General features: G+C 39.4%; 1 protein-coding gene across 2 annotated transcripts in view; it reads left to right on the top strand.

Moving 5' to 3' along the window:
• Positions 1-23,392, top strand: part of GADL1 (glutamate decarboxylase like 1) — an 82,286-nt gene that overhangs the window by 46,744 nt on the left and 12,150 nt on the right. Inside the window, exons 14-15 of one of the 2 annotated variants that reach the window (XM_027675449.1) lie at positions 1,289-1,378; positions 12,321-12,536. In XM_027675449.1, the coding sequence (XP_027531250.1) occupies positions 1,289-1,378; positions 12,321-12,506 (276 nt within the window). In that variant the 3' untranslated portion in view covers positions 12,507-12,536. Of the gene's footprint in view, positions 1-1,288; positions 1,379-12,320; positions 12,537-23,392 lie in introns of those variants that run through there. The other variant, XM_027675450.1, reaches the window with a different exon arrangement.

The raw sequence follows: 23,392 nt of genomic DNA, 5'->3' as shown, positions 1-23,392 counted from the left end.
TGTATTTAATGCATTCTTTGAAGTGAAGCGGAAAATGATATGAGCAGCTCTCGGTGCCCTTTCATGAAAGAACATGTCTCAGCTGGTGGGCTCTCCTCGTTCAGGAGACTGCCTGGGATTAAAATAGCAACCACATTCACAGTGGGGTAAAGCGATGGTGTGACTCAGCTACCAAGCTCTCTTTTAACTTTTTTTTTCTTTCAACTAGTACCAATGAGGATGGCATGTGGGAGAGGAGAGGGGTGTGTGAGATCATAATCTATATTATAATTTAGATGCCAGTTGAATACTGTGTTGCAAATAGTGTAGGTCAAGATTGTTGTAGTGGTTTTATGAGTTGTATTGAATGGGGTTAGAAGGCATACCTATTCCTGATGCTATTGCTCTCTGTACAAATAAAATAATAAAAATTGTTCCAAATTGGCAGGAAATGTATAGAGATCCCAGACTAATCTACTGGGAATATTTTCTCTATCATGTATGACACAGAAATCTCATAAGCACAAAATGGCTTATTTTATAGTGCGTGGTGAAGAGATGCTTTTGTTGTGAGCCTTGCAGATAACTCTCTGCTGAGTTTAAAGGCAAAACTTCTCTAGAGGAAAAATGAAATGTGGAGTCTCAGCCTTTGTCAAAACACCTGCTTAGATATTGGACAAGGTACACTCAGGATATGGCACATACCCTGCAAAGGGTCCTGAGATTCTTATAAAATGTGGAAATAGAGAAAATCATTAACTCTACCACTGTATACTGTGCTCTGTGATATAAAAGGAGATTGGCATTGTTCAGTAGAAAAATGACTAGATGTGCAAGTGTTAAATAGTGACAAAAATTAAGCTTGTGTGTTTTGTGTAAAAGACATCATAGAAAATTTCCATCAAAAAAGCCCAAAACACTAAAAAGAAAATGTATTCTTAAAGGTTGCTTAAAATTTGAGTTCTGTAACTTACCCTTCTATGCCTCTCTTACACTTTTCCAAACCAAATTTTTTTTGTGAGCAAAACAGAGTTAAATATGGATGTAGGAAGATGAATTTAAAACCTCAACAGGTTTCCTTTTTCTGGCAGCAGGAACAGAAATGGATGATATGAAAACTATTTCTAGTTTCAAAAAAGAGATACAAAAGGTGTGTCGGAGAAGGAAGTTTTAATGAAAAGGGTATAAACTCAAAGGCTTCCCTCCCTCTCACCCCAAAAAAATAAAGCATATCTCTTTGACAAGCTGTAATATGTATCCCTGTCCCATTTGTTACATCTTATAAGCAATCATTTGTTCTCTTGTTTAGCCGGAGTATGCAAATGTCTGCTTTTGGTACATTCCACCAAGTTTAAGAGAAATGGAGGATGGACCTGAGTTTTGGCAAAAGCTGCACCAGGTGAGTGTCATGTGTTACCTGAGACTTACTGATTTATCTGTGTGCCAGATAAGTATGTGAAATAGCCTTTGGCTTTGCTCACCTTTATAACCTATCAGTAGAATGGGGATTTAATCCTTAAATAGATGTTGGTAGGATTGAAGTTTTTTCTCCGCTTAGACAAAGCTAATTATTTTTTTCTTAATGTTAAGAGGTGTAGGCATTAACAAGCATTCAGCTCACTTCAAAGCTGTTAACAGCTGGCAGAACTGAGAGAAGAGGAACAGCATTGTGTCTGCATCTCTTGTCTAGACAGATTATTCATTACCTGTTTCATGTACTTAGCGCTGTCCTTGGAACTTGGCTTGCATTATCCATGATAATCTATGATAATGCAAGTGAGGAAGTGCTTAAGAATATATTTCTGATGTTAAACATAAATGACAATAGGAATACAATGGGAAAATACATTGGGAAAGACTTCACTAATGAGTGTTTTGGTAACTCTTTGCCATCCTGATAGGAAATCATGAACATCTTGAAAAAAAGCAGCAGTAAAATTGTGAACTCCTTAGTTAAGACTTAATTAAGAAGCCACTAGACATTGTGGTATTATGTTTTACTGAATAAGCTATTCCGTGAGGAATTGAATTTAATTCATTGTTTGCTTATCTCTGGAAGAGCTTTGGTGTTCTGCATTTATTTTTTCCTAGAATTTGCTACTAGAAATTTATACTAGAACATAGATGTGTATACCATAAGCATGCTTGCATATGGTGTGCTTAGTATGCATACAAGCTATACATACTATATATACATGCATGCTTCCTATAACATCTGCCCTCAGCAGCTTCCACTGGAATTGCTTTCAATTTATGCTGGAGGCTGGTGTCTTTAAGGGAGAGGTCTTCCTTAACCCTATCTGTATTGTTTTGGAAAGTATACTTTTGTGGTACAAAGCCGTGCACAGCTGTAGTGTGGATGCAAGGGCTTTGCATTTGCCATGCTTTTGCAAAGCATGGACAGGTTATGATCCTTTCATAAAGGGCTTCCCTTCCTCATGTTAGAGTAGAAGGCCTATGTCTGAATGTGTGTGTGTATATATAAACACACACACAGAGCTGTATAACAGCTCCTCCGCCCATGGAGGAGTGTGGATTTGGAACGCAGCAATGGGAAAGCATAGAAGACGTAGTGCTGCAACAGTCACTGTTTGATTTATGTATGCTACAGAGGGGACCAAAGAGGGAAGGGATGAAGCACAACAAATGGCTTTGAGCATGTATGAGTAGCTTATTGAGTGTAACTTACTGGTTCTTTGCTCTGCTGGTCTTTGGTTCTTCCAGTCAGGGTAGGCAATAGATGCCTGGCTTTATTTTATGTGCTAATATAGATAGACTGATGCTGGAAATGCAGATTTACTAGCCAGTGTTCTGTGGAAGAGAACTTGGAGGGAAAGAAACGTGGGTGCAATGTCTCTGAAGAACTGAACACTGCTGCAGATCTCAACCACTCTTTTTGAGGGCAAGGTGACATTTTCTTGATTCTTTTATCTCCTCTGATGAAACACGGAAAAACCTCAAATCCTAAAATATAACTATTTCACTCTTCCCCACAAAAGCCTGGAAAAAAAAAATCTGCCATGAAACAGACCAAAACTCTCTAGCAGAGCAGGGCACTGAATGGCACAAATTTCTCTCCCAGGGGAAACAACAAATGATGATTGTTAGTTGTGTTATTTTAGACACTGCTGGGAAGTAGTTTGACACTGCAGAAGTAAGCCTGTTTTGCAACTAAAACATGTTATTTCACCTTCCTGATTCTCCACAGGGAGAGGTCTGGGGTTTACCTTGCTTTTTGGATGTTGAGGGCCAATTTGGGGCACAAGATATATCAATGAGCAGATGAGATGGCAGCACTGGGTCACAAAACATAAGACTGACTTGACTTTTCCAGCTAACAGCAATTTGTTATAACATTGCTGATGCAAACAACATAGGCTTTATATTACATTAATCAATACAGATATATTGCTGTACAAGAGGGAATGCATCCTGATCAGCAAGGTGTAAATGATAAGAGGATTAAGGCTGGAGAGGTTGTTACATGATGCAACTGATGGACAGATGGGGGTGTGACAGTTTCTTGATTGCAAACACTTCCTGAATGTTCCCTTCATTTCACTAAAATGAGCTATTCACAATTTGTCTTTTCACACCACATTTTATTGTCACAGTTATTCTGTTTATCCAGAAATCAATCTTCCTTTTTGTTGACCTGCATATTTGACAATAATTAGGGAAATATACGTCTTAAAAATCCCTGCAGCAAGTAATTGATTTTACTCAACTACTCATTCAGCAATATTGTGCAGGATAACATGCTGTCTTCTAAGGTTAGTTATGAGTTTTAGTGCTGGTGAAAGTTGATAAGCAAATTGTTCTGATTTCAACTCCTCAGCTTCATGAAGAATTTGCATATTCCTATGCAAAATAACCCTGAAGGTTTTCTGCTGTACTGGCTCTTCTCCAGTTTCCATACCCACTTCATGTGGAAATGTGTCAGGACTGAGTGGGTCACGGCATGATACCTAATTCTGATGTCAGCTATCCTACATAAAAAGTGTCGTCGTCTTTTTTTTTTCCCCCGATGGGCTGTTTATGTTGAATTCTGTGGCCTGGCCTTGAACTTCAGGTGTACAATTTTAACTCTTCAGAGTATCCTACATTCAAAACAGAAAGGTGGTAGAAAAGAGGGACCTGAAGGATTTGGAACAGCCACTAGCTGGTTATTTGACTTATCACCTGAACACTTTATGGAAAGCGAATTAACATGGGGGTGGGGGAAGTAAAGAACAGCATAAATAGTACGTTACTCTGTTACCCAGTAAAACTGGGAATTCTCTGCACATCCACAGTGTGATACCACTTTGACCTTTTGGGATTACAGCAGGAAGTGTCTGTTTAGTGAAACTAGTTCTATAAGCAGTACAGTAAGGCTTTGGATGCAGTAACCCATAAACGATCTGACCATGTAAGGTGTTTTTCAGTGCCATTCCTCACAAGTGAGGACGGATTTCTTCTTGTAGAAACTGTACAAACGGGCTCTCTGTGGTAATTGAGGAGCTGCTGTTAGATCCAACTAGAAATATCTGTAAGTGGTGTTATTTTGTCATTGCAGTCTGGGGGCGGTTGTCTCTGACCCAGAACTGACACAACTGACGGGATGAAGGAGCGATGGCTTTGCTAGTGCTGTATGCGCCCCCCAGTGGGAGTTTCGCTCCTCTTCCTCTGGTGACGCTGTAGGATTTACTTTGTTTACTGTAATGAGAATGGTCAGTGTGTCGCAGGGTCACAGTGAGGAAAGTGGAACTGGAAGTTACAAGCCAGAAATGGAAGCGAGGGAAGAAGTAAAAAAATACGAGCAGATAGCATTCTGATTTTCGTATTTCTTCCATACCTATAAGTATCCATGCATATTCTTTCTTGTAACAATCTTCTCTTTAGAAAAGTCAGTTTTCTCAGCTTATGCTGAAGTGTCTGCAGATGATGTAGAATTAGCTGATTGTTAGTAATATTGCCTCTGGAAAGCCTCCTGGCAGCACAGAGGGTGCTAGGGTACAAGGAAGAGGTTGGAGGTGTACATCTGGAACTGTTCTATTGCTGTCCTGTTGCTAACCCAGCCAGCCAACTGTGTCTTGTGCATTCTGGATCAGTTTGTAGGCTGCTCAAACTCAGTGGGTCTAGGAGACACAGAAGTAACCATCTTTAACAGATCCCTCCTCCTGCAGTAGCTTGGACCCCAGGATAAAATACCTATACAATACCTATTGACCAAGGTTTGAATGGGAAGGAAAAACAAGACCTCCAATTGGTTATATTGGTAAAGTTTGTTTGAAAGAACAAGAGGAAAAACTGTAAAGGATCCTGGAGCATAACTGTACGTAGAGTACTATGTATTGAATACTGCTCAGTAAAGAAGGCTAGTTCTATATTGCTAAGTACCTCATGATCAGGGTTCAAAAGTGTCAGTAGGTTCCTAGTAAGTCTTTTGTGATTTGCTAAACTTTGCCTTGTCTGTAGTTCTAGAAAACATATGCTAGAGTATCAGATTTCCAGTGGTTCAGTAAAGCTTTTATATACAGTTGTTAATTTCAGTTACTTAAAATTCCAGCGTCTCAGTCTTAGACTCTACTTGTGTGGTGTGGTTGATGTTTTTTGTTTTGTTTTGTTTTGTTTTGTTTCCTGCCCTTTTGAGGATTTTTGCCCATGTAATACAAAATTTATTGGCTGTAATAGAAGGCTCAGGATACAATGTCATGCTAAATCGTATATAGCTTGGAATGCCATTTTTGCTCCTCCTCCCTCCTCCTTAGTAAAAGGTAACCTTGTTCCTGCCTTTCCCTCCCACTTAAGGGAAGGCTACAGCTGTCTGTTATGTGAAGGCATATTTGTAAAATAGCCTGTCATGCTGACTGGTGTTGTGATACATTTATATAATGAGAGGTTTCATATCAAAGCATAAATGTATGGAGGGTGAACAGGTGTTGCCTTGGCAACCTCTGAATCTTGTGGTCTTTGTGGTATAAATGAAAAACTAATCAAAGACATGATTCAGTAGTATTTAGGCATTCAAAATACCTATTGACCAGGGTACAAGGTTTGAATGGGAAGGAAAAATAAGACCTCCAGTTGGTTGTATTGTAAAGTTTGCCCACTATATTTTGGAAGAACAAGAGGAACAATTACATAGATTATAACCATGATATTAAATGCAGTGAGCCCAGGTTTATGCATAAGGAAGGTCCCAAGTGCATCACTTCAAGTGTATTTTCACTTGGGATTTGTGTGCAAAATGTTATTTGATTTGGTGGCATCCCTGTGTGCTACACTTTGAGTTTTTCTTACACTTGAACAAGAAAACAATTAAACAATATTTTTATGTGTGTTTGAAGAGTAATGAGAGAGGCGTGCTTCTGTGAACTTTTCTTACATAAGTGATTTTTATGGTACAGCAAGTAGCCTATTGCCTCTAGCATCTAACTGTCTTTGACATGAGTTTCACTGGAGGGCCACATCAAATGACAGAAAAATCAATGGTAAGATTTACACAGAACTATATGAGAGTTAGATTGGCTAAATCATTGGCTGGCTAAATCATTGGCTTCTGTGGCAGGGTGACCCACTTAGTGGATGAGGGAAAGGTTGTGGATGTTGTCTGCTGTATTGGGTCTGGCTGAGCTGGAGTTTGTTTCCCCATAGTAGCCCTCACAGTGTTGTGCTTTGCATTGGCAGCTAGAAGAGTGTTGATAATACACTGGTGTTTTGGCTACTGCTGAGCACAGCATCAGCACTGTAACATTCCTTCCTCAATTGAGGGCAAGATCCTGGGAGGGGACCCAAGTAAGCCAGCTGACCCAAACTGACCAAAGGGATATTCTGTACTACGTGACATTAGCTCAGATATGAAAGCTGAGGCAAGGAGCAGGAAGGTAGGCACTGCTTGACTCCAGTGGCTGCCTGTTGAGGAACTGTTATGCGTGCTGAAGCCCTGCTTCTTGGAGGTGGCCAACCATGGCTGCTCATGGGAAGTGGAGAATAAACTGCGTTATCTTTCACTTCGCTTTTGCCCCTGCAAGATTTCACCTGGCTTCTGCTTTAATAAACCACCTTATCCCAACCCACGAGTTGTTTTCCATCTTACTCTCTCCCCTGTCTGGCTGGGAAGGGGAGGGAGTGGCTGAGTGGACACCTGGCATCCAGCCAAAGTCAACCCACCACATCTGCCTAGACTTCGGTAGTGCCATCCCTTAATCTTTTTGTTTTCTTTTAAAGCACCCTATCAATCTGTTGTGGACTGCAAGAAACTAAAATCTACAAGGGGAAGAGATTGCTTTGGCAGGTCTAAAAGAAAGACCCTCTTAGAGGTGTGATTGTCATTTCAGCATAGCAGATGGGGACCTCCAAAGGGATTGTTTGAAGAAATTTAGTTTGTCAGGGAAATCTTCGAGGTCAGTGGAAGCTTCAGATTTATCCTATGTGACATGAGGCAGTTAACCAAGGAAGCTGCTTGGGGAATTGGCACAGTTTTTCTCTGTCTTTAGCATGGAGAAAAAGAAGGGGAGCTCCCAAATCATGACTTAGGCAACCTGAAGTCAGAAGTACCCTTGGAAAAGACTTCATTATTCAGAAGGGGAACCTCAGGGGTGCCAGGATCCTTGCTTGGCTATGATTTATAAATACAAGTAAAGAGAACCTAACATTAAATCCTCAGCATGCTCTGTGCTGTTTTAGACCTCTGTTTCACAGGCTTCTGGAGAGAAGAGCTGCAAGATCTCCTGATTCAATGAACCTAGCTGAATTCTCAGTATTGTGCTCAAGAGGGGCAGAAATGCGGCATTCTTGGAGAGGTGAGATGAGGAGGCCCAGTGGAGGCAGGGCTGCAGCCAAGGACATTAGGGGAGAGAGGTACAACAAGCACTGAAGCCACAAAAGGAGTAATATGATAATAACCAACACTTACATTGCAGTGTGACCATTCCTCAGCAAAAGGTGATGCTCAGAGATTTAAAAATTAAAATAAGCATTAATTTGTTAAAGTAACAACATCTTTTGTTTTGCAGCTAATACTACATAATATACAGCAACAGATGAATAAAAATTTTGTAGTTTAGCTGCATATAAATGACTGTTATTGTTAAGAAGAGAAGTCTGAGCTTTGATAAATAAGAGGGAACAGTACAGTGTAATATAATAGCAGAGAGAAATTATAGTTGTGTTTCAGTACCTTGTTAATGAGGGATTCGCACTTTCTCTTTTAGTATGTGGCTTTTTCTGCAGTTTTATATAACTCATCAGTACAAAAGTGACTGTAGCTGTTAATTAAACAAGATATTTAATCTGACTTTGTTTTAAAGGTATCCTCCATAGAACTGAGTTTTAAAAACACAAAAATAACATGCTTTTTTTTTTAAAATTTAATTCGAAGTAGAACACTTTGGTTTCTGACTGCATATCTGCACATAACTGCAGTTTATGTCTTTGTTCTTTATTATATTTATTCTTGCATGAATGCTGAAGTAGTAGTGGTAGACTAAGGGGCCAGATTGACAGATCTTCATCAGGAGAAGTAGGAATCAATGCATTTTACCTTGGCAGTGTCCGTTTTACCTTAGCATTAGACCCAGGTGTTAGGGACACTTCAGTATATATTTTACATTGGTGAGGTTGTAACATCTGCTTACCTTTCAGCCACATATAATGGTGTGTGAGACTGACCTGATTTCACATTGCTCTTTCATGGGATGACTGGCATATCAGATGTATTTATGGGGCTAGAATGGAGCTATGTTTGTATAACTGTACTGTAACCTGCAGTAGATGGAATAAGACAAGGCAAAGGTGTGAACTGCTTCCAGCCCATGCTTTCTATAATAGTCTTGAGTGTTACTGTAGGAATTCATGATATGGCAGTTTTAGATACTCTGTTCTAGCTCTCTACTTTGTCCCTTATCCAGACTGACTTTTTAGCGGTGTGTAATACCACTTGGATTCAGTTAAAAGCAGTCCTATTCATGTAGAAATATTTACATATTTTAGGTCAGTGGTACAGTTTCAACTGAGGCAAATAGGCAACAATCAACATCACTAAATTACCTTCCACTTAATTTTAACCATCCTTTGATAGGTGGCTATTTCTATTCTACCCCCTCAGTCCCTTCCCAGACTTGGTGATATCAGGTGATATCTTGAACTGATAACATTTACATCTCATCCAGCAGTAATAACACATCTGGCAGCAAAACATCTCTGTATTAAGAGCACTGTTGCACAGCTGCTAAAACTACACCTCAGTTCTTGGGAACAAAGAGAAGAAGCCCCAGTGACTTTAACACTGTACGGTTTACTAGATGAGAATGCAGGGCAACTTTTGTCAGAGACTTAACATTGAGCTGTGCATGTTCAAGGCCCTCTGGGGACTGAGGTCTATTGATCCCTAGTGCTCAGCCTACGGAAATGATCAAAGCTGTAGGGAGGGAGCCTGCTGCAGCTCCATATGTTGCATTCAACCTGAACAAGGATTTCATCTTCCCCAAGCCACCTGCAGAGCAAAATTGCTCAGATCTCCAGAGATGAAGTAGGTTTCACACTAGTTGTTTCTTGCTTTAAATCCTTTTAAGGATAATGGAGGGTCCAATCTTTACTCCATGCAGTAATACACATAATGCCATGAAATGAAGCTGAGGGTGATAGAAAAATGGAGAGCAGTATTGTTAGGAAATAAAATCACAACAGATTCACAGATTCAAAGTAAAGGACGGAACCTTCCAGGGAGATGTGTTTTCATCACAGTGTGTAATGCTCTGTGAAGATACCTTATCTAGCTCAGGAACTAGGAACTGTATGGGCACAGGTTAAGTATGGTACTTGATTCAGGTTAAAAATGATCTCACAAGGACTGGTTAGTTAACATGACCGTTCTTTCAGGACTTAGGCAAATCACCTGTAATAGTGGAGTATATTTTCTGTAGATGTACTCCCTTCTTATGGGGGAAGCATGGGTTCCACTTGCCCAATATTTTAAAATTTTTGCATGCTGCCTCACTACACCTGATGGTCATTCTAACTTTCAGCTCAAATATAGAAAACACACAACGTGATTTAAAACCTTTGCATTGTTAAAAACTTCATGCATAATAAATCTTTCTATTTATTATTTATATACAGGAAGCTTCTAAAAAGTGTTATTTTCTAACTGAAAGATCAACAGAGGCTGTGGGGATTCAGTGGGATTGCATTCTCTGCTTTATTGCCATGGATTCAATTGACTGAAGGGTGCTTAAGCACTGCATAAATGCTTCTTGCTTGTCTGTGTGAACAAAGACAGTGCTATTTAATTTGTATGGCTTTCAAACAGATACAGCCTGTTACCCAGAGCAGTGGAAACTTTGCATCCATTGTTAAATGTCTCTCAGACTGTAGAAAGACCAACAGAGTAAAACAACTCCATTTCTTTTCCAGAAAAGTGAATTTTTGGGAGGAATAAGTGAAAGTGGTGCAATTCATATAAATTAAGCAGGCAGTTGGTGACACACCTCAGAAAATTTTTCTCTGTATTTGTGCAGAATTGAAAAATCTAATCTGAAAACTATGTCAACTTTATGACACTTTTAAAGAGTAAATATTAAGCTATTTGCTGATTATAGGAAGCCAAAGGGAATTTATAATGAAAGTAAGAGTTTATCATCTCTCTTTTTTCTTTTTTTTTTAATCCATTAAGAGCACTTCAACACCATCCTTTCGTCATTTCCAAATAGCATGATAAAAATAAGCACTTTTTACTTGGAGTCATGTTGCCACACAGAACAGTATTGCATTTTTGTTCATTACTGCTGTAGAAAGGAAAAAAAAAAAACATATTTTGCGATGCAACACTGTGAAACATTTTAGAATTGTTCATATGTGGTATTTGAATATAAATGTGTGTGTGTGCCTATGCGTACACCTGTATATGAATATGTATTTACATATTGGGATCATATAAAAGAAAATTAGTACTGAAAAGGGAGAGGATAGCATAATGCATAGTATTACTGAAGCAACTACATTCTTAAAAAAGACTTGTTAACAGAATCAGAGAACACTTGAGTTTAGAAAGGACCTCTGGAGGTAATGTCCAAGCTCCCTCTCGAACAGGGACACCTAGAGTTGTTTGTCCAGGACCCTGTGGCTTTTGAATATCTCCAAGGATGGACATTCCATAACCTTCCAGGGCACCCTGTGCCAGTGTTTGATCACCCTCATAGTGAAAAAGTTTTTCCTGATGTTCAGAGGGAACTTCCAATATTTCAGGTTGTGCCCATTGCCTCTGGTCCTCTCACTGGGCACCACTGAAAAGAGTCTGGGTCTGTCTTCTTTGCACCCTCTTCAGGTGCTTACATACATTCATAAAATCCCCACAAGCCTTCCCTTTTCTAGACTGAACAGTCCCAGCTCTCAGCTCAGCCAAACCCACACCTCTACAAAAGCAAACAACCTTATTCCTCAAAAACATATGCTTTCCAAGAAATGGTAACCTCAAAAAATATGATTTATTCTTTGACAAAAATACAGTATGCATTCTTAGCACTATTTACACTCAAATATTTTCATTCTGAGCTATGGCAAATTACTATACTCTTGATATATTTTGTTGGTTTCAGCTACTGCATCCAGATTCCTTGCTACATAGTACTTGTTTGCCCAAACAGCATGTATTTTCCTCTGCTTAAATAGGACTAATTACTCTTCCTTTGATTAAGTTTGGAGTTAGAACATATTGACTAATATTGCAAATGGCCTTTTGTGCCTGCCTGTGGAGAGGACTGCTTTTAATAAGAAAGCAGAATTTAAAGGCACTCAACACATTTAATTTAGTTCTGTTTGACCCTATAGACTGTGTTCTTATAAAGCAGCATGGTGCTCCTGCATATCTGTGCACCCCTTCATTCTGCTCTCTCAGTGCTGTATGCACATTAATAATCAGTGATGGAAGAAAAAAAAGTTCAAGTTACAGGTTGAACTCCAAAAGAGAGCTTTTCTGGAAGTATCATAGATCATGTTTAATAGCCTGTGGATCAAAATGAAACCCAGTATATATCACAGGGGAGCTCAATAATTGAAGCATTCTGGGAATGTCTAAGTACTGGAGTCCTGAGGTCACTAGAAGCTTCATTCTGTGCTCAGTTTTTACCTGAAAAAAACCTGTCTCCTTCCTCTATCATCTTTTCTTCTTATAACAAATGGAAATCGTATTTTAATGCACTGACTTAAATTATTTTATCTGACATTCAGGGGAACAATAAACTTCTACCTCCTAATTTACTGTAAATGAGGAAAACAGTCAGTCAGAGACATTAGAATTTCAGAGTATCTCCAGTCCACTTGACTCACAGCTATCTCCCCTCTGTGCTGGGTGTCTGCAGAATGGTCCCACAGGAGCCCTAAACATGTTCTCTGGGTCTGTGAAGCTGATCTGCCTGCCAGCTCTGAATTTACTCCTTTCATATGAGAAGCTCAGGGGCTCTCTGAAGGATCCTAACTGGTCTCCTGGTGAAGGGAAAGCAATACTTTGCAACCCTGGAGCTGCACAGGTGGTATTATGTGGCTAGGGGGAGACTGTATGGGTTTGTCTCAGAAAAGCAGCAGTCACAGAAGAGCTTTGTGGACGTGCTGCTCTGTGGTTTGCACAGGGGATAAGTTTTTTTCCTGTGTGAAGGTGGTGGAAGGAAGGTTGACTTTTGCAGCATCCTGACAGAGAAAAAGACTTGTAATGAAACTGTAGGAAGCCTGGCCAAGTTGAGACCCTTGGACCTTTGAGTGAGTGTCATGGGGCTCCTGTGCCAGGGCTACATTGTGTGACTGTGGCAGAACTGGACTGGTGGGGGGCATGCTGTTTGATTTGGAGCCCTCAGAGTTAGAGTAGCAAGGCAGCCCTGCAGCCCAGATCAGTCCCATCTTACAGTGGTCAATGGTGCTCCTTGAGGACCATTGTGGTTTCACCTCATTGTTTCACCTTGTGCTTGTAAGCTGCTCCTAGAGCTGCCTCCCTGCAGCTGCCCAAACTGTGACTCCTTGTCCATGTGAGGATTTTGGTATGCAGTTCAGAGAATCTGTTTTACAGTGGGAGTTTGAACTGAATGGGGTTGATGACCAAGGAATACAAATGAGGGAATAACAGTTGATTTTTATGTGAGCATTTGCAGTGAACATTTTAGGGTGCACTACGGATCGATGAGGGGACTGCCCAGCAGAGCCACTGGCTACATGATGGTTATATATATTCCTTAACCTTGCTAATAATTGGTATTTTAATGCTGAAGGGCACATGTAGGATAACAGTAATGCCTGCCCCTCCCATTGGTCCTTTGCATAGGTTGAATCTCATTGAGAGTGAAAGCAAAGAGCATGGCTGAACAAAAATTATTCTTAGCAGTTGTTTAATTGTTAGTACATGATTTTTCTTGCTTTTGCACATAGCTGAACTGCAACGTGTAACAGAAGTCACCACCCTCTTGGCACCTTTTTTTAGTGCTACCTCTCCCTCTGAAAGGGTGTAGTAACAGGGCCTTCCTGAATGCTTTAGATATCTTATAAAGGTACTTGAACATGAGAAATTGCAGGTGAACTAAATGACAATCTCATGAATGAATGATGAGTGGTAGTGTGGTGTGTTGGTAATGGCTTTTTAAATGAACCATTTCTACACTACATAGTAAAGTTTCCTTCAGTTACAAATCTTTCTGGTGGCATCATGACTGTTCTGCCCTGCCAGCTGGTACCTGCTGTGGCTTCTGAATGAATCAAGTGTCTTCTACCATTCTGTTGGGTTTGGCATGTTTAATAAATAACAGCAATGAATTGACTGTAGTGCACTAATAGTTATTACAAGTGAAATAGCCCAGTGATTTCTTTTTTTTTTTGGTAATTTTATAGGGAGTTGGACAGCAGAAAAATAAAATCTTTGAGTTTCACTCTTACTTAATGGACTGCTACAGCAAGAGTTACTATGTATTTGATGGAAAATAAGATATTTTTTCTGCCTTATCAGCCAGAAAGCAGCTGCTGAAAGTATAAGCCTTTATTTTACCTCATAGGAAAGGTAAACTTCCACTGTAGTCTGTTTGAAACATGAGTGACAATTTCAACATGGAGTTAGAGCCTATCTGTGGAAATATTTCATTGTATTTGTCATATCAGGCAAAGTGGGGAACTCCCATGTTGGGTGGAGTTGCAAAGGATGTGGATAATTTGGCAAATGCAGCATTTCTCGAAAAGAATTACAAACATACCTGAGTTACAAATATTTGATCAAAGAATTTTTTAGTAGTTGTTTTAGGGTACAAATGAAACATTTATGGCTTTACACTTCTGCTTATGTTGGGCAGCTTACACAGAATTTGTAAAAGAGCAGTAGTTTATGGAAGCATCCTTCCTTTGCAGCTGGTAGTCCAGTCCTTTGTGAGTCTGCACTTGCAAATGGTGTCAGCTGTCATTTATGGACTTTCAGAAAACCAACAGTGAGGATCAGCATCAAGGTTAATCCCGGTCTCTGTGGAGCCTCACTAGCAGCAATGTTTGATTGACACCCTAATTTCCCTACATGTGGATATGTTATTCAAATCTTGCTTAGTTCTACTGTATTGCTATTGTGTGGTCCTAATTTTTTGTGCCGTTCCTGTGTGAATTGTTCCTGCTATTTTTCATCTAAATGGCTTGAGTAAGGCTTTCTTATTAATGCTCTAAGTGCAAGTAAATCATTGAGAAAACTTGTAATATCAGCAAAATAATGACGGCAGGCTGACCCAAAAAAGTGGTGTTTGGCAAAGATATGAACGTAACTGAACACAAAAGACTACATTCTGAATCTGTTTCTGTCAGTTTTAGAATTTCTATGTATTCTTATCCTTTAACTCATTATAAATTAAATCCAGTATGAGGGTTTCTTTTTTTAACTTTATCTTCATACTGACTTAAGCATCCTTATTTCATTAGGTCTATCTCCTTACCACTTCTAATAGTAGTGCTTGTTTTCTGAAATTTCCATAGCATCCTAAAAAATTATCCACAGATTCAGTGAATAACTTTTAATCTTAGGCTGGATAGATTGTACCTAAAAGTTTGCCTTCAGCAGATCTTTAGCATTTCAATAGCTGCTGATGGCTTGGAAAGTTCATCAGATTTGTGGTAGGAATCCCTCCCAGCAGAAATTGAAAGCCACTTCTGCCTTGCCTGCATTTTTAATGATTTGACCATGGGTAAGGTTTCAGTCATCCCTAATGTACATACTAAACTGTTTCTTCTGTTCCTAGTCCTGTCAGTCAAGGTTTTCTTTTCCATCCGATAAGTTTTCTTCATGTCATGTTTGTATTGATTGCTATTTGATCTGCTTCCCTCTTTCAACTTGTTAAATATTACTTTGCTATCTTCCCTTTGCCAATAAACCGGGATGGGCTTTTAGATAAAGCTGTCTTCTTTCTTGATTGAAGGATTGCAGCTTTTGGCTATCTAAACTCTTCTTAAAGAGTTTTAAGCTTTCATCTATCTTTTCCACCTGAAGTTTTTCTGGAAATTAAGTCTTTTGAAACACTCTTTGTGATCATGACTATCCTTTTCCTTAGGCTGAAGTGAGTATAGTCAGATTGTGATCAGTCCTCAGGAGGAAGTGCTGATTTATAGACCAATGAGTAATTTCTCTGTGTCACGGTATGGTTGGAAATGAAGATGTATCATCATTCTACTGGTACCTCACCACAACTGCTGGTGAGCTGGGACAGGATGTGCAAAATTGTTGTATGAGTTAGAGACTGTAGATATACTAGGTCGGTGTTTGTGTAACAGGATGCGGTGACTGGGGAAGGGAGGGAAAACACAGCCAGTGCTGGGTACCAATGTGTTTTAGTTGCTTGAATGATGTCTCAGTTTGATTAATATAATGTAGAAATCTACAGATGTCCCATCCCTGGAAACATTCAAGATCAGGTTAGACGGGCTCTGAGCAACCTCACATAGTTGAAGATGTCCCTGGTCATTGCAGGGGCGTTGGACGAGATGACCTTGAAAGATCAACCCAAACAATTCTATGATTCTATGTAGCATCTGTGCTTATGAATCAAGTTAATTTTTGCAATCAATAGCTGCTGAAGTGTTCTTTCAAAATGGTTAGGGATGGTGGTTAGTACCTGGCTGGAGGACCTGCCCTGGATACCCAGCTCTGGATACCATGAATGGGAGCTCTGCAGTGTTGGTAGCTGTGTCAGGGCTCGAGCCCAGCTGGCTGAAGAATTACACGTGCGCTTGGGCGTCACGTCTGGAGCACAGCTTTTCCAAGTTTTTAAGCCGCAGCTGGTAGTAAAGCCAGGTGACCATTGGGGGGCACCAGAACAACAGTAATGTGTTGGAACTGCTAATTAGTGCTCTGGCTGTTAATGGCTATTTGGCGCTCTCAGGGAAAAAAACCCCTGTGTTTGAGGAGGGAAGGTAATTTCTTTCAGTTCTTAAATCAACATAAGTTCCTCAATAATACTGCCAGCTCTGTTTTGAAGGCACGAGCTGTTAAAGAATAAACTAGAGCAAGCAAGAGTTATCTCCTATTTTCCAGCCAACACTAGCTTTTTCTTTCTTTTATTTTCTCCCCCCCCCAGTCCTTTGTATAAAATTATGTACTGCTTTACAAGGTTTAAACTAAAAAGTTATTTGGAATAAGATATATTGACTAATTATAATTGAGAGATCAGTGTCTAATAAAATATTAAACTTCTTGTAAAGATGTTACAGTTCTTCCTAGGCATTTGAGTGTCCTATACAGAGTCTGAACCCTGTAATATTTGAGGAGTTAGTATGCAGTTTTAACAGTAGTTGAGCATCATTGTTTGTTTGGTTTTTTTCCCCGAGTGACAATTCAGCTGATGGTATGAATTTTTTAATGTAAAGGGATACCTAGATGCATGGGTGGATATTGTATAAAAGGGTCTATAGGCCAGTGGTAATTCATGATGTAAAAGTATCTTTGACTGCTCCTTGACCTGGCCTCATAATAAAATGAGGGGAAAGTCATATTTTTCCCCTTAAAAAAGAAGACTGTTCTGCTGTCTACAGGCAAAGGCTTCTTCCAAGTGTCTCTTGAAACTCCTCCTCCTAATCTTTGTTGAAAATTCACAGTATTATTATTTAATATTGAAGGATGAGCATGTTTTAGTAAAGATGTGTTTTCTGTTTTGTTCTGGTCTTTTTAAGTGCATTTGTTGATGTGAAGATATTGAGTTTCTGTGCGTCAAGTCACAGTGTGCTTTCTGAAAAGCAAGGATACTAGCCAAGAATTAGCATTGCTTGGCCAGTCATGGTGGAAAGCATAGTCCAAGCTGTCCTGAGTTATCTGCAATGTTCAAAACCGAAAGCTGCCAGAGACTTTCACCTCTAGTGTTGCTGGTGCTCCTCCTCTGTTCAGCTGTCTTACTGATTTACCAGCCTTGAAGTCTCAATTGCATGGATAAATGTTGAATTACAATTAGAATGTGGGTTTTAGTTATAACAACACATACAACTAATTTTTGTAAGTGGAGAATTTTGCAAATATTATTTCTGACTATCTTGACACAAAAAAAAAAAATCAGAAAACAATGAAATGAATGTAGCGTTTGGACACCTGGAAAAAACACAGAGACATAATTAAAGGATTCCTTGCCTGAAACCATGTTGCTCTTTCTTACTAAGTAACTTTGCCTGAAGAAGATACTACTTCACTATGCAAGTCTTGCTTTCTTTATATCCCTAGACCATCATAGTCGCAGACTACTAGACACAGTGTCATCATGAAACATCTGACTTTCATCAGGCAGCTAGAGGCATCTGGAAATTCCTGTTGTTTTCAAGTTCACTAAGCCTATTTGAGGTCTTCTAGAAATGATGAAAGAAACCTGTTAATCCTACTGCTGCTTCACTTTAAATCGGTAACTCACTTCTTAAACCTCTGCAGTTCTTTAATTCACACACTAGGTGGTGATCAAAAGCAGCCCAAGTTGTGTATTCTGCTTCCCAAAGTCACAGCTGACAGTGGAAAATGAAAGCACAAGACTGACCATTTTTCCTGCCAAGCTTTTAAACTTTTTTAAGCTGTCCATGAATGATTAATCTACTTAGTAGAATCATCTTAAAGATTAAGGTAGAGATTCTGCTAAATTCATATATCATGTTGGAACTGTGATTTTTAAATCAGTTGTTTGATAAACACACAGGAAGTGTTTCTGTCTGTGAGATCATGAAATATTCATCAAATATCCTGTAACTTCAAGCTGGGATTAGTGTTGTTTCCACAATACAGGAATTCAAATATATCAGTTTTTAAAATAGTTGCTAGGGACTGAAACTCAAGTCTCTGAATGTACAGATTGATTACCATCGGTTATTACAAGGTAGTAATAAAAAGGGAGAGCACTACACTGAAAACATGATTACAGATTTTTGTAAGATTAAAAACAAACCAAGGAGAAACCATTTCTGTACTGCCCACCCTGAAATTATAAAACTTGCTCTAATCCTGTACCTTGAGAATACTACTGGCTTCAAAGGGAAAGATTGCAAGATGTACTTTGGTTTCTGTAACTGGAAAAATGCATTACGCTGAAGAGAATCAGTCAAAAATATTCCTTTTACTAAAAAAAATAAAGTATAATATTTGAGAAGGGAGTCTGATAGACAGATTAGGGACATGGGGAAGTCTAGTCCAGTACTGTGCAGAGTGACTGTAGTGAGAAAATACCAGTGGTGCAGTGTTTAGATAGTAGAAGGGGAATGTAGATCTCACAGGACTATAAGATGTCATTGTACAATACACTAGATTATACTATAGCTATTATAGACCAACAGCGTAGTTCAAATAAACACCTGAAAGAAGGAGAGTATCACATGAGCAGTAAATGTTAATTGTTGGGAACTTTTTTTTTGTCCTGTATGTACATCTGTAGGTAAGGCATCAGAAGCCTGTCTCGTGACTAGTGCTCAGAGCCACTTGCATGCATACATCCTTCCTCTGACAAGGTTAAAAGCTGGTGGAAACAACCCTTATGCTGCTCCAGTGTGAGAGTAGGTCCCATGGGTGATGGTTATGGCAAAAATTACAGTGCTGTGGACCCACCCTCATGGTTGGAAAGATGGATGAGATCTGATGGTGCATGGAGCAATGGCATGGCTTAAATTAGGCTTAAACTGAAATTCTGGGTTGTTTTTCTTGTTTCTGAGCAGAACACAGGCACTCAATGCTGAGGCCTTATCCCAGAAGCTGGATAAAGAGATACCCCTTGGATTTAACCTCAGTGTAAATATTAGTAACTCTGTGACTATTGTGAGGCAGGCAGTGAAGGCACCGGTATCAGTGGCTGGGAAGCTGGATAACAGTAAATAAGTGTCTGCTCACAGGCAATTTTAGGGTTAAAAGAGCAAAAGGAAATTTGATGCAGCTAACACATGTTTTACACTGGTGATCCGTGTAGCAATGAGGAAATGCATGGAAAAGCAAGATTCCAGACAACTGAGTTGATTATATGATTCATACACTGACTTTTTAACTCAGCACTCATCCCAGTTATAATGAGAAGCATCTGAGGGAAGTAAAATAACAACAGTTTGAAGCTTGTAGGAGGGCAGTAGCTTATAGTCATGTTAGATGCGGAGAACCATTTGTTCTGTAGCATGTTGGAGAGCTGGAGGTTGGGCCATGTAACAAGATGGAGTTTTTTCTTTGGCTTGTTTTTCATGTTTGTAATTTTTGGAGGTGTCCACTGTAACCATTGCCTTTTGTTCTAAATTGGTCCTATACAACTGCATGTATACACTTGCATGGATGTAACATATGCATGCAAATAATCTGTGCTTGCATGAAAAATTGATATTTGCATGTGCACGTGGCCAGCTTGGCAGCAGTGCATGAAAGGAATTAGCTAAATTTATAAAAACTGGCTCTGAATGTAGAAGGGAAATAGCATCAAGAGAGCTGAGGCACACCCTCAGTATGGAGTTAGCACGTATTCTCACAACTGTTCTTGGTTAAAGATGGCTCTTCCTCAAACAGCATCAGAAATGCAAGCCTCAAATTGTCTCATTCTGTGCGATAGGATAATGAGGTAAAAACGTGCGTGCATTTAATCTTAGTCTGAAGTTCCATTTCAAGTTCATGCCAGATGAACCTCCACCCCAAAGAGAGTTTTCTAATGATCAGTATGCATTTATTGGACCAACGGGATGCTCTTGGGTTCAAACGCAAATGATTTCTTACAGAAAATGATTCAAAGCACATGTCCCTAGCATTTCAGTTAAAATCACAGAATCATAGAATGGTTTGGGTTGGATTACCAATCACAGAAAGGACTTCAGAGCATTCAGTACAATGTCAGAAGGTGGCTGACCTTGGGACCCAGCCACTCTTTCCCCAGCCTGTAGTGCTGCGTGCAGTTTTCCCCATCTTGTTCCTCCCCCATCCTCCTGACTCCTCTCTATCTGCACCTTTGGTCCTTCACCTAAGCATCGTGTAATATGTTTTCTACAGTCCCATAATTTTCTTCCATCTGCATCCCCTAGGAAGTGCTGTACTTCTCACCTAGCATCCCTGTGAGAGTTATTAATTTATTTCTCTTTGTGTGTTTCTTGCTAGGGGCAAATATCCTTTTCTGATAGTTAGAGGAGGAGTCAATGTAATGTTCTCAATTTTCACTGATCAGGTTATTAGGGTTCCTCTGTATGTTGCTGTTTCTTTGGTCTTGGCTGAGTCTTTGTGTTTTCTGTGGTTAGTCTTTAATCACACCACCTAGTGCACATTCACCATGTTAGTCATGGAGAAACACTTGGTTCCCCTTGATTCTGCTTGTGCTCTGGATATCCTCCTTCTGGACTGTGTCCAATGCAACTTTTGGGTCTATCCAGCAGTTCCATAGCCTAGAAACACCAGAGGAACATGGATTTTAGGTACCTTTGATTCAAGATAAACTGTCTGCATGGACTTCATTTTACCTTGCTTTAGCCATCTAAAGCTTAGGCAGAGGTCTTCCACTGAAGACCATGGTGGAGGAGAGAATCTTTCCCAAATTGAGTCCATCTATCTCAGGGCTTTCTTACTCTAGGCTGAAATGAATCGCTCTCTAGAGGTGACTCTTTTTCTCTGTTAAGTAAGGGCAAAGCCTAGATGACTAGCTTAGACTTTTAGACTGACTTTTAGACTGCCAAATGATGGGAGTTGAATCCTACTTTCCACATTTTATCTTCAGTTCTGGAGGCTGTGTCTCTGGGAAACACATGTTGTACAGTTCAATGCACCTAACACTTCCTCTCAAGCTGTTACTCCCCTTATGTGTGAGACTCCTACAAAAATAAGCAACTACAGTCTGTAAACAGTGCAGGTCCTGAAGGAAAAATACTGTCAAGGATCAATATAAGTCAATATACAGAGATGGAACTTGGGAAATTGTAGTCTGTGTTACTGATGTGTGTGTCATAAAGAAGATGGAGTGACTAGGATTTGATTTTCTGTGATCCCTCGTGTCCTCACTAACTCTTCACCACCAGTGATGCTCACACCAGTCAGCAGCCCTAGGTGTGCTCTGTGAGTCCATGGAGTGCTGACCCCTGGGGAGTTGACACCTGCACTGCAAGTGGGGCACTCTGCATTGCTGCAGTTCAGCTGTGGTTCCTCCAGGAAGGAAACCTCTTTGATCCAAATGGGATAAGTTTGTGTGTATTTTACAAGAGTACTTGCAAGGCAAATTTGCACTAAAAATATCATGTTCTGCTCACTAATTCATTAATGTACCTGAATGATGTCTAGCTTTGGCACAGAGTTGTGATTAAGATTTCAGTCATTATTTCCTTTCTGTGTGCCTCAGTTTCTTTCAGAGATTAAGGTGGAGATAATAGTATTTCCTCTTATCTATGAAGTACATAGAAATGTGAGGATGGAAAGCAGCGTAAAACACCAAATTAGAAGGAATTCTTCACTTATATTTAGGAGTAAGACTTCTTCCTTTTTTTCTTTTCCCTAACAGCAGCTACTTACTGCTTACACTACTCCTTACCTGCCTAGTGCATGAACAGTAGATGGATGTGGCTTTGAGAGTGTCAGGTTTTTAAGACAAATGAGAAAGTTTAAAAAATGATGTAGTTCACAGAGAACTTTTGATTCCTTAGCTATGCTGGTCCTGGCAGAAGAATGTAAGGAAGGTCTACAGCACCATGAAGGAAGAGCTCAATGAAATGTACAATAATATAATCATGGTAGAGAAAAATAATTATTTCTATCCCCATATATTTAATTTTATTGGATATTATATGATTTAATTATCAAAGCACAGTAATTACGATCCATGGCAATACTAATGACTATTGGCAACAAGGCTCACGAGGACACACAATCTAATTAGCTTTAATGGGATGGATTTAATAATACATTGGATTAACATCTGTTAGAATGACGTATCAAGATTTATTGTTCTCTGAATAAATATTGACCTCTTGCTCTCAGGTCAATAAATCTTAAGCTTGCCTCAACTTAAATGAGTATCCACTTATTACATTAACACTCTTCTGTTTCCTATCACCAACTTCAGTAGGAGGAGAGGGGAGCTGTACTTCCCTCCTGCTGCATCAAACACTTCTTTAAGAAACTGAAGGTAAACATTGAATTTACAGACAGTTGAAAAAAAGGATGGGGCCCTAAACTACCCTTCCTTGCTGCGACTCTATAAAAATTTCAGAAAAATCAATTACTAGTAATGCCACAGAAAAAGCGTATAGCTTGCATCATCTGCTCAATTAAGCAGTCTTTATATTTGTGTGATGTTGTGAGTGGTGTCAAAATATCTGTGGGGATGAGAGGGAGGAAATCCAGCTCCTTCATATGTAGTGACATACAAAGTACTTTCTAAGACTTCACTTTCATTTTGTGCTTCAGATATTTAGGCACAGATTCCTTTCTAACTGTAGGCGTTTCAAGAGAAATGAGATGGAATATGTTTCTTTTTCATGCCTACAAGGGAGGGGTTTCTTGTTACTCTCCAAAGGGGTCAGTGTGGTCAGAAATATTTACAAGTCTTACAAAATATCTTATAACAGAGAAGGGCTCCTCTAAAAGCAGTAGAAAATCCTTGAGACTGATATCCATTCAGCAGGTATTTAGACCTTCCTTTCAAATTTAATAGAGTTATAAGAAAATATGGGTTAGTCTAACTCTACCATAGGTGAATTTAGTTATAAAACTCCCTGTACTTCAATGGCAGACTTCTGTAGGTGAATGTTGATGAATGTAGAGAATTTTTTCCAGACACAGTGACCAATCAGAGGGTTTATAAATTTTTGTAGGAAGATTATTTGTATTTATTGAGTTCTGCAAATATTTTTTTTTTAATAAAGGAAGTGAAATCTAGAAGACTTTAATGGATGATTTTTATATAGCAGATCATAATTGCTTTCAAAGATCCAAAGATTGTTCCTGTTCTCTCTCTTTCATAAGAATATC

Source organism: Neopelma chrysocephalum, unplaced genomic scaffold (assembly GCF_003984885.1).
Source record: "Neopelma chrysocephalum unplaced genomic scaffold, ASM398488v2 Primary Assembly neopelma1_26, whole genome shotgun sequence".
In the NCBI taxonomy this organism is placed as follows: Eukaryota; Metazoa; Chordata; class Aves; order Passeriformes; family Pipridae; genus Neopelma; species Neopelma chrysocephalum.
This window is presented reverse-complemented; position numbering and strand designations above follow the sequence as displayed.